At 36.2% G+C, this 11,604-nt stretch overlaps 1 protein-coding gene across 2 annotated transcripts; it reads right to left on the reverse strand.

Annotated features, from left to right (window-relative positions):
* Nucleotides 1-237: 237 nt before the first annotated feature.
* Nucleotides 238-8,987, reverse strand: LOC110053982 (neuronal-specific septin-3-like). Of its 2 annotated transcripts, XM_089290641.1 has the most exons (12): nucleotides 8,863-8,987; nucleotides 8,758-8,788; nucleotides 6,455-6,610; nucleotides 5,606-5,779; nucleotides 5,247-5,372; nucleotides 4,561-4,642; nucleotides 3,862-3,999; nucleotides 3,366-3,483; nucleotides 2,849-2,947; nucleotides 2,419-2,515; nucleotides 2,047-2,098; nucleotides 238-1,813 (listed from the first exon to the last, which is right to left on the reverse strand). In XM_089290641.1, the coding sequence occupies exons 1-12, from the start codon at nucleotides 8,878-8,880 to the stop codon at nucleotides 1,660-1,662; spliced, it is 1,245 nt and encodes a 414-aa protein (XP_089146767.1). In that variant the 5' UTR covers nucleotides 8,881-8,987; the 3' UTR covers nucleotides 238-1,659. The 2 variants fall into 2 exon arrangements, with proteins under 2 accessions (XP_089146767.1, XP_089146768.1); XM_089290642.1 differs by lacking the exons at nucleotides 8,758-8,788; nucleotides 8,863-8,987 and adding an exon at nucleotides 8,218-8,372.
* Nucleotides 8,988-11,604: the final 2,617 nt, after the last annotated feature.

The raw sequence follows: 11,604 nt of genomic DNA on the forward strand, positions 1-11,604 counted from the left end.
TGTGGTAAAAAAGGAGATAGCAAGGTGCCAAGAGCCCGCGAATCACGTAAATCTTACAAGTGCTCTAACGCTGACGAATGTTCGAGTACTCCCCGCTCTTAACGTGTATTTACACTAAAGCCTTCTGTCTTGAATAGTGTTATATCTTCGCAATTGTCTCCACCCGTACATGCATTGCAGGAGTACGTAGCGTTGAAATAAAAAATAAAACTAAGGAAGCAGTGAAGAATACAAAAGTTCTCAAATGATTTGCTGTGAGATTTAATAGAAGTTCGCGTTTTTATTTCAATAAGAACTTTGTTAGTTTAACGTATTTTATAAATTCATACAATAAGTTTAAATGAAGAAACTTAAATTTGTTTCATTGCAATATTATGAAATACTTATTTATTTATTTACTTATTTATTGTCGCCCTGGGAAAACTAGTATATAATTTTCTTCATGACTGCTGTTAAACCTAAATGACCGCGCCCGACAAGAGAGCTTGTGTGTTTTGGTTTTCAACCGTCACGCAAAAATTCCGACTATAGGTGAAAAATGAGTTCTTTCGCGTTTATTTGTACCTGCTCCACTAAGAAAGTTTTTGTCCATCTTCCTTCTCAAGTATCGCAGTCTCAAAGTGACGAAAGTAGAGCGAAAGATTTTAAAGTTTCCATTGTTAGTTCCTTTTAAAACCTCGAAAAGAACTTCGCACAAATCTACAGACCTTGTCATTTACTGCGAAACGACTTCACAAACGTCCAAATAGGTGATTATTACTTGATCATTTTCCACGCAAAACACAGAACGCGTGAATCATAATTAGAAAGACTAACCTACACATGCTGTTAGTTCGATTCTCATCGATGATTTTCAGAGCAATCTAACAGCAAAAATAATAACATAGGAAAAAAGTTCATTTTACAACCTAAGAAACGGTTAGAAACATTATCATCGAAATTGCATTAATATTACAATCTTAGAAATGGCTAGCCACAACATAAAAACATATCATAGAAAGTGCACTACTAATTTCAAACTAGAGGTATACAAGAGATCAAAAGATTCCAAAGAAAGATGATTGTTTCCATAAGAATATAACCAACAATCTTTTCGTTTCAGTTCTAAGATCTAAGAAGCAATTCTCCTTAGTTATTGCGCTGAATTTTCTTTCAGTTTAAGTTCTGAGAATTTGTAGCAATATCAAGGCAATGGAAATCCTGTAATTTATGGTTTTCTTTATTCTCATCACCTGACTGCTTGAAAGTGCACATATTTTCTAAAGAGAATTTTGAAATTGAACACTTGAGAATTTAAGTTCAATATAGAAAAAATCAAATTATTCATTAGACGTCCCGTCATTAAACATCTCCTCCGCTGACATAACTGCCGAGAAACAAGGCCGATTCACAAATCTCCGACCGTAGCAAAATTGATGAGCTCAGCTTACAGCACCACGCTGTACATTCATCTCACTACGAATTCCCTTGTGCGACCCTTGATAGAAAAACTCTCAAGCTATAAATGTCTGTTAAATCCAAAATTGTAACAAAAGTCTAATAAATTGTAATCGTATAGAATAGCAAATATTTTGTCTGAATTGCAAACATCTCTCGACTTGGTTTGAAATGACCGAGAAGCCCTGGTGTAGAATTCATCCTGTTCTACAAGATTTTCATTTAGATTTTACTCTCCTGACAATTAATGTCATCCATGTTCACAACATTGTTTTGTAAAACAATTTGGTCATGTTTTTCCTCCGTCAGGCGCTTGCGGCGATAACTTTCGTAGTGAATAGTGTCTGTTACCTCCTTCAGATCTTGCATGTGTGTTCTGCGGAGACCAAACACACGTAATCAAACAAGATGAAACACTGAAAAGAGGGTTTTACGATAAAAATAGATGGACATGTTTGAGTTGGAACAATTTATATCAGAATACAATCCCAGACAGACAATTTATCAACGTCATCGGCATCATTTGCCCTTTACACACCGTTGATGCTGCAAAGGGCGTTAAAAAAATAATCTATGTTTGCGATAACTTGAAAATTTTACCAAACTTACTTGATTAACATGTCTCTTAATTGCGCGAATTCACAATGGTTCTTGTTTTCAACTGAAGCAAAAAGGAACAATTACTAAGTTATACCTTAATTCAGACATAATAGATGTAAGTTCATTTATCATAAATACATGTCACGCAATAATATACAATGTGGTAGCTGACTTTATTGTTAGTACCGAACAAATAGAGCTTCAGAATGCATGTTTAGCCTCTAGTACGCTAAAAGATCTGTCCATTTTCCTAAGTTATAATTATACTGTAACTTTTCTCGCAGTTTCAGGCTGAAAAGTCTATAAGAAGTCGGAAAAGCCCGGTCCCTACTGATACGTTTACTACTATTAAGTACACGTATGTCGGAAAATTTTTCTCACCTTCGATGAGTCCCCATTTTGTCTTCCTTCCAAGCACAGGTTTTCCCGACACTGTGACGTAACGATCACTTCCAATCACAGCAAAGGGCAGTTGATCCTAAAATCAGACATCAAAACATAATGCTACGTAAGGGTTAGTGCATCTTGAAAAGTGTAGGCTAAATGTTTCATGTTCGTCGTTTGTCACGTAATCCGCGCTAATCTTCTCCATCCTGCACCAAACTTATTCCTTTATGGTTTATTATTTCTCTTTGGTCTTTTTCTGTCTTAGTACATGACTATTTTAAGGTTTCCTTCAATCTGAAGGTAATTTGTACGTAGCTAAAATAACTCAAAATAACGTGGCAGAGCTCCTTAAAAGATATCCTCCGATGGTTTATTAACTGAAATGACATTATGACAGACAGAGGTTTGTGAGTATTTGACTAACCCTGATTCTTGAAGTCGTTCGGGCTTCTTCCTCGTCAAGGTCATGTCGATTAAGTACTGGATAGATATTGATGTGGTTTTTCTCTATATCCTCACGTAACTGCAAACATTATTAAACTCACCATTAGTAAATGAGCAATTTCATGGTAACGCAGGTACCTGTACACCTGAATCTATCAACATACTTCTATCATTAAACACATCAAATTTAATCAACACTTGAAAACACTTTACTTGAAAACTAATGCAAGTGCTGCAATCTGACTGGCTGAGTTATCGTATACTATTTAACAATTAGATTACGAGCTTGAGATTTCTATGACAAAAGCCAAATTAACTGTGCATGCACACACATCAGTTCAAAAAGAGGAAAAAGGCAAAATAACAAATTCTCAACATGGCAAGTATAATACAAAGCAGAATTCCTAACAATTCTTTTACAGTCATGAATCCTCTGACAAGCACATTAGTTGACTGCAAAGTTAGTTTTCTGCATATCAGTCTGAGTGCAAACATACCCTCCTTCTGAAGGCTTCACGCTCTTCAACTGTTAAGGTATCTGCTTTGGCAATCACTGGTACAATATTAACACACTTGTCTAGTCTTTTCATGAATTCCACATCAATGGGTCTCAGCCTGGACAAGAGCAAAATTAACAAAATCAGAGCCTTTCTAACTCTTAAGCTTGCAACAAGCTGCACAGTCACATTTTTCATTTTTCACCAACATACACATCCTTAGCCTCTTCCACATGTTCAGTTAGTTAGGGCGCAGTACAAAAAAAGGTGAGCGAAAAAATAGGGGAGAAGTGCTTTTCCTCTATTTTTTCGCTCACTGTTTTTTCGTGCCACGCCCCAACTAACTGAATGTCTGGAAGAGGCTAACACAATCATCCTCTGTCACATTTCTTAGTACCCTGGCATTACAAACCGCACATGTACATGCCAGTACATCATGGTGTTCTTGATGCCTTTAGAGAAAGATCTGAATAAACAAACATTAACTATCTCTCACCTGTGCCCTGTTGGTGCGATAAAATAAAGACAACAGTGAACTCTGCTGTCAGGAACCCTGGGCTTCCTCTTGATGCTTGTTTCTTCTATTAAATATTTGTCATACTGTTCCTGTATATATTTCAAGATTGGCTCCCAGCTGCAGAGAACCATTATAATATAAGTAAATGTAACACATTTAAAAAGGTTTGAACATTAACTGTGAGAATCACTGCTCAAGTTACATTTTATCAACTGAAGGTTAATTCTAAGAACTGGCTTTAGGAGGGGGGAACTAAGGACCTTTACCAGCCCTCGAAACATTAGCGTTGCAATTACTTTTTCAATTGATTTATCAATTTTTTTTACATTTTATTTAGTACTACAGTTTCAATTTGAATTTTTATGCTCAGTTTGCAAAATGTTTGCACACACAAAAGTCAGTTTCCTCTGCTTAACAAGGAATTGGATTGCATCCATGGACAACCCTCAAACCTCTGAACCCCTTCAATGCTGCCAAATCAGTGATTCTACTGATTCCTCTATTCTTGTTCAAGCAGAAACAAAATAATCCCTGCAAGGCTTGAACCTAAAGTTAATGCACCATCTGTATCACAGTGCATTTTAAAACCAAAGGACTCTCAGCTTCCCAATCAACACAGCGCCCTTGACAAAATACATGTAGTGATTGGAAATCAGCATTAAAAAAGGCAAGTCTTACCAACTTTCATTATTGATTTGATCACCAAATCCTGGGGTGTCTGTGATGGTTAGTTTTAACCTTACACCTTTTTCCTCAATAACTGAAAAAGAAAAACAAGCAAACATAATCATGTTACAATTTCAGTCTTTTAATGTAAATGAGGTAGTTAAATTTTATTTATTGTAAATAGTCAAATTCTAGGTGTTTAATTTTAATAAATTATTTTATTTATTTTAAGTGTCCCCTATCAGTAGAGGGTTTCTACCCTCAGCTTAACTTCTTTGACACATTAATAAAGTTTTCATTCATGCATGCATGCATGTATGCATGCATGCATGCATGCATTCATTCATTCAATCAACACATTATTTTACACGTATGAATAGAAAGGATTAACATATTTATCTATTGTGATAGGGTTATTGCCCTTTGTGCTGCTTGTCACAATCTAAAACTGTGTTGTTCCAGAAAATATCGATACCCCTCCTACAGATATTTTTTTACCTTGAACACCCCACCCCCATCCCTCTGGAAATTCCATTTTAGTGCCACACTTTCCTATAAAAAATTGTGCTTTTGAAAACCCCCTCAACTTGGAATTTCCATTAACCTTCCTTGAGGTGGGTATGGATATTTTCTGGAACTACACAATGAAAGGTACAAAAATAATTATGCCTAAAGGTTACAAAGGTATGTCGTCATACCGTGACTAACTGACTTGACTTCAACTGTCTTAGGAATAGCAGCAGCAGCTCCAGTTGATGACATTCGGCTCAATCTTCCTTTAAACAATGTGTTTACCATGGTTGATTTTCCCAGACCTGTTGCACCTGAAAAAGGGAAAAAAAAAGAAAACGGGAAGAAAAGAGATTGTGATCAACTTTCTGGTCAATTTTTGAAACCAACTGCTGCATGTGACTACATTGCATAGGATTTGTAGCTGTTACAACTGTAAAAGCAGTTCATACAGTTCATTCCTTTCACATGTTGAATGTTGCAAAAGAAGATTATTACTAACTGTATTTAAAATCAATCTGACATAGATCATGCAATTTAAACTTACCAACAACCATCAGGTTGAATTCAAAACCTCGTTTGAGAGACTTCTTACGGATTTGCTCTTGCACAGTATCAAACCCAACATAACCTTCCAAAACTGTCTTTAACTTTCCCCAGTGTGTCATCGTTTGCATGGTCTCCATCATGATCTCAATAAAATTCTGGTAAGACAGCAAACCTAAGAACAAAAACAAATACTTAATGTAGAGCTCTCGACTATTGAATCTATAGTGATTGAAAAGAGTGCTACACTACTAAAATCATATTTTTTCCCTTCAAGTACATGTATTTACTAGCTCCTCTTTACTAAAGAAAAAATTAATTCTCCCACTTGGGAAATAGGGCAAAAAAAAACAACAACAACAAGAGAAGGAACAAAAAAGGGTAGCGACACGCAAAATGAGCAAAACAGGTTCTTGAAAACACAAAGAGCAAGCTGTGCCTGCTCTACACTTTTTTTATCCTGTTGCTACAGTGGAATCCCAATTTTTCGAGCCTCCGAAGGAAATGAAAATTGGTTCGAAAATACGGATAGTTCGAGAGATCAGGGGTAAAACTACAGCATTTGGCTGAGGAGGGAAATGACTTTTGGTTCAAGTTATCAGGAGGTTCGAAAAAACTGAGGGTTCAAGAAATCGGGATTCCACTGTATTTTTATCTTTAGTACTCCAATCAGGAGCTCCTCACAGATTATGGAAACATTCCCTGGTACAGCACATTAATCCAACTATACCAATCCAAAGCTTGTAGAGGTACAACATTTGTACTTCTTCTTGTACTTCTGGATGGCTTAGGTTGCCAGTTATATATGACATTTAATGTCATATAACTGGCAACCTGAGCCATCCAGTACCTTTCTCAGCCTTGCTTTCTGCTTTGCTGTTTATTGTTTCTTTTTCACTCTCACTGAGCTGTGCTCCCAACAACTGCACGGCAAGGGTGGAGATGGTCGCCACGTCAACATAGCCAGTCTCTTCAACATCTGCAAACTTGAACACCTTTGAAAGGGCTGGAAAATTAACAAACTTCTAGATTAGAATTACATGTACTGATCGCCATGTCTTTTGACCCTTGGTCAAAAGATTATTTTTACTGCACAAGTTACTAAAAACAATTATAATATCACCTGTACATATTAATATATGTATTTGATACACTGAGAATGTGCACCATTATTATGTTCTAGTTAGTGAATCAGGTGCTCCAAGGTGCATAATTTTCTAATTAAAAAAAAAATCGTGAAGACTCATTACACTGACACTGACTTGAAAACTGAACATTAAAGCTACTTAAGAATAATTTATTTACATCACTTTCACTTGTTTTAAATGTGCATTTAGACACATTTCAGATCAGTAACCAGAGAAGAGTTTTGTCATAATCAATCAATGAAATAATCAATTGAAAATAAGAAGACCTAAGAACAGGACTAGGGGACTGGGCTATATAATAAGGCAGCTTATAGTTCCATCTAAGTTAGATATTTCACTTGTTAAATACAGCAACTGATTTATAATATGCATCTAGACTAGTTTAGCAAAATGCAAAACATAAGGCATTGCAACCTAATAAATCTTAAATCAATTGCAATAATTCATTTTGACTGCAATAATTTAGGGGTTTCAAATGTTTTGATATACTGTACATTCAAGTTACACCTAGGCTGATACAACAGCTTGCTGATTTGATAGCAAACTGATGAATAGCTGGCCATATGAAGCTATGTAGCGACTGACTGTTATGGAATACAGAGCCACTTTGAAAAAGTTGACAGAAACATAAACAAATTAAGCTGGCAGCAGGAAAGCACTTATCTGCATGCTGACCAACGAACTTCTCGATTACACAAAATAATTAAAAATATATCTGGCTGCAGGAAGCAGGCTTATAATTCAAAACTCGGTCTAAAACACAGCATAATATTACCCTGATAAAATATTAACCGTAATAGAACATTAAGAAATTAAAAATATGGTTACAACAATAACAATCAAAATGAATTTCTGACTTACAAATCTACTAAAACAAGATGTCTGTACATCAACAAGGATTTGGTACGAAATTGCTAAAGATCTTCAAAGATTTACTGAGAGTAACTCAAAGGGACCAAAGACAATAGATTTGACAGGTGGCATGGTTTTGTTGGGACACTCCCTTCCTTCCAGAAAACAATTTGGTGTGAAGCCAATTTTCCCTACTAATTCTTCCCTTCAAATTACTACAGCTATCTATAACATAACAGTAAATAAATTTTATTTAAACTACAGAGGTCGTCGTGTTTTCAATTTTGATGGGATCTCGAAACCAACAGATATTCGCGGATGGTGTTCTGAAACTTTTGTATGTCGAGGTTCGCATTTCAATTCGATCGCGTTCGGAAATCCCACAAAAGGAATCGTAGCCGACAACCACGAAATATTTTGCGTATTTGTTCACATAAATTTATCGTAAAGATTTTCAAGTGCGCTTAAAGAAGCTTATACTGAACTACGATTCAACTTTCTTTCACAACTTCACTCATTCATGATAAATGAATGAAAAGTTGAAACCCTTAAAGCAAAGCACATGTGAATTATAAATGATTCCCGCCACCAGCAAAATGTACATAATACTCACAATCACGAAAGCAAGATTTATCCGGAAATTCCGAATCCATGAAGTACTTGGTTAAAGTGAAATAGCCAACTGATTATTCGATCGAACGCCAAACACGAGTGGAGTTTCAGCTTAAAAGAATTGATTACTTCAAAAGCAAAGCGGGATAGAATACACAACAATGTGCTTGTTATGAGAAACCAACCAATCGGTTTATCGCATACCTTCATAAAAGTTTAAAGCGCATTGAACAGTAATGATTTTGTAAACCACAAAATGTATACTTAATTTGAACTGCAAAACGACAAAATTGAAACTATGTGATTTTCGAGCTCGAGAATTTACAAGAACGGCTGTAAATGACAATTGACGATCATTATACCTAAAAAGTTGCTTAAAAGCGATTTGGTAAACTAACCTTATTAACTAGATACTTATTTTAAGCGCAGAGGAATGCTTTTAAAGCCTTGCTTGAGAGCAGGGCATGTGTGCATTTTAGTAACGAGACTGCAACACCACGATCAGTGAATTAAATAAGTTAAACAAATTATCCTGGCTTACCGTCAACCTGAGCTCCTGTCAGTAGGAATTGCTGAAACACAGAAAACATTGATCTGTCAGAGAGAACAACTGTAAAATATGAGACGTGACAACACTTCACTGTACCTTATCTGGGGAGGCCATCTTCTCATCACGTGTTACTGCAGTATCTGCTGTAAGCGGAACATTTATAACTAGTTACCAGTCTACGAAACCATAACGCCACGTTAAACGCCACGCATAACGACACACAAAGTCACGCAACGCCACGAATAGGCTGGCACTGATCTCTTGCTCATAAATCTGGTGCAGCTTAAAAAATAGAATCCATGTTCTTACCACATCTTTAAGTCATTGGGGAACTATTACTGAACAGACGCAGGGCCACATGGAATAGCTGTTATTGCAGTTGAGTCTGCGGCCAAATATTCTTTTGTTTCAAAAGGCATGCAAACGAGGCGAAAGGGTCAATATACAATGCAGAATTGACCCTTTCGCCTCGTTTGGGTGACAAGCAGCTGATAACTCCAATAACAGCTATTTACTTTTCTCGTAGGCAAAGAAACCAAAAAAAGAAATAGATAGATCGTAAGTAAGAACCAATCAAAATGCGAGATTAATTATATTGCATATTAATTAACAAACTAGGAATTTCATTATGAAAGTGAGTGCTGTCGAAGGTCGATAAAAACGGTGGGAACTGAATTGAACAGTCAACAGGTCTGGAAATTTTTTTATCTTTGGAGGGTAGGGATGTCCAGAGTAGGCCCTCACTGGATGATTTGTAATAATTACTACAGCAAGTGATGTTTTAGAAAAATGGCCCAATGCCTTATGGTTAGGCTTACGGAGTTGTTTGACACACATTGGGAAATTACTGAAAATGCTTTGTTGATTGTGGGGTGGGGAAAGTGGTTGAAAATGTAGGTAGTAGCAAAATAGAGGTGCTGTTCTAAAAGGTAATAGGAAATTGATTTTTATTGTTGATTTGATAAGTCATTAATTTGATAGATGTTGGGAATTATAAATGACAACTATACTCATTTATTGGAAAATTCACCCTTATACAATGTGTATCTTGACAAGATACCAAAGTTTCTAACTTCAAGTATGTATTAAAATTTGTTTCTCATTTACACATTTGAAGTGTTTTCATTTGGAACTGTAACTTGAACAACGATTTAGAAAATAATGTTATATGCCATAAACTTGATACAAAATATTGTCGACTGGAGTAATTCCTTTTCAGTGTGAACAGTAACAGTAGCTATAAAAATATGTCTAACTTGAACAATGAATTTTTTGTGGCCTTGTAAGCGCCTGACAGCGTGCTCCTCAATTCCCAAGCGTGGATCTGTAAAAGAAAAACAGCCAAACACAAATTGATCTCTTTCCGTTCGCGACCTTGATGAATAACTACACAAGAAAATGAAGACATTTTAATAGCAAATGAAAACATTCAGAAAATACTTACCTACTTGTATGATGGCAACGTCAAACAACTGACAGCGTACGAAATTGCTAAAATCAGACTAAAAAAGAGTTAATGGGAGAAGTTGGAACGAAGGCAACTAGTCAAGGAGGTTTTAGATCCATAAGTCTTTCTGTTAGAGAAGTCGAAGAAGGCTGTTCCAAAGTGTAGCATCTCGATTTTTAACGCTGTATTTACCTGCTTCGGAGAGTGGCTTAGAAACTGAGGAAGAAATTATGAGTGAAATCGAGCAAAACCCCTCGGATAATGTAAATGAACTTAGGATGTCTTTCTGAAGCATTGAATCTGTCAGTCTTCCTACCGAGAACGAAATAATCAATGTAAATCACTTCTGAAGTACAGACAGAAATTAAAAGAGAATAGCTATATACGGTATTTTATTGCACAAGAGGAGTTAACGTTGCTCTTATACATCATTTAAGTAAAATCTCAAGAAGATCAATAGTTTTGTAGTTCGAATTTTAGTGACGTCATGTGAAAACCAGCTAAAAGAACGTGATACCGTGTGGGTATCAGTCTTGACCACTGACTTCCGGTTAACTTTTTTTCGACCGGACGTTGTTCTTGTTTTTACGACTTCCTTCAACAAACATTAGATAACTGTTTTCAAACTTGGCGACATCAGGTTATATATTATGAAGTTTGATGCTGACAGATGTTAAAAAGACTCGGAATTTTCACCATGCAAAGGACTTGAACTGTCGCTCTACTGACAGCGATTATTAAATAACTGAACTGATATCGGCTTCTTCAGATCATTGTCACCATAGAACACGCCTTGGGCTGATAACCTATCGACCTTGCGCCCTCCCATTTCACAGAATCCCGCGACCGCTTTTATTGGCTTCACTTCTAAAATCTTAAAAAGAGCTTAGTGTTTGCAAACAAAAGAGCTTACGTTGGTTTATATAGCTATAGCCAGTATTTACAGCTTAAATTTAAGTTTTAATCTTAGCCTAATCAAAGGTAACTTGCAAAATTGAACTAAACCCCGAGGTAACAATTTTGTAACGAAGTTATCGGCTACTTATGAAGGAGAAATTTGATAAATTGGGATTACAACTTTAAATTGAATTAGAAATGGTCAGGCGCGAGCTATTCTGAAAAACTGTAAGGGATTTTAATACATGGAAGCCAGCATTTGGCATTTGTATGCAGAAAAATATAATTTTTGTATGCTTTTAGTGCGTCTGCGGTTCTCTTGATCGCGATAACAGAGTTTAAATTGCAACGTCAACAACCAGAGGTGTAATGTTCATGACGTCACACTGCACTGATGCCCCAGCTGAACAACATCAAGACGGCCACGTGCAATAATACCGTACAATATACAGATCAGCTGCTTTGCATTCTCATATATCAAAATCTACCGGGAC

This window comes from Orbicella faveolata, unplaced genomic scaffold, assembly GCF_042242905.1.
Source record: "Orbicella faveolata isolate gen_17 unplaced genomic scaffold, um_ofav_v1 contig_2, whole genome shotgun sequence".
Lineage (NCBI taxonomy): Eukaryota > Metazoa > Cnidaria > Anthozoa > Scleractinia > Merulinidae > Orbicella > Orbicella faveolata.

Excerpts from the sequence above, each read along its gene's own strand:
- LOC110053982 (XM_089290641.1), bottom strand. Across the intron at positions 5,780-6,454 it reads AGAAAGCAAGGCTGAGAAAG|GTTTGCTGTCTTACCAGAAT; the intron begins GTACTGGATGGC and ends TTTTGTTCTTAG. Across the intron at positions 3,484-3,861 it reads ATCGCACCAACAGGGCACAG|GCTGAGACCCATTGATGTGG; the intron begins GTGAGAGATAGT and ends GCTCTTGTCCAG.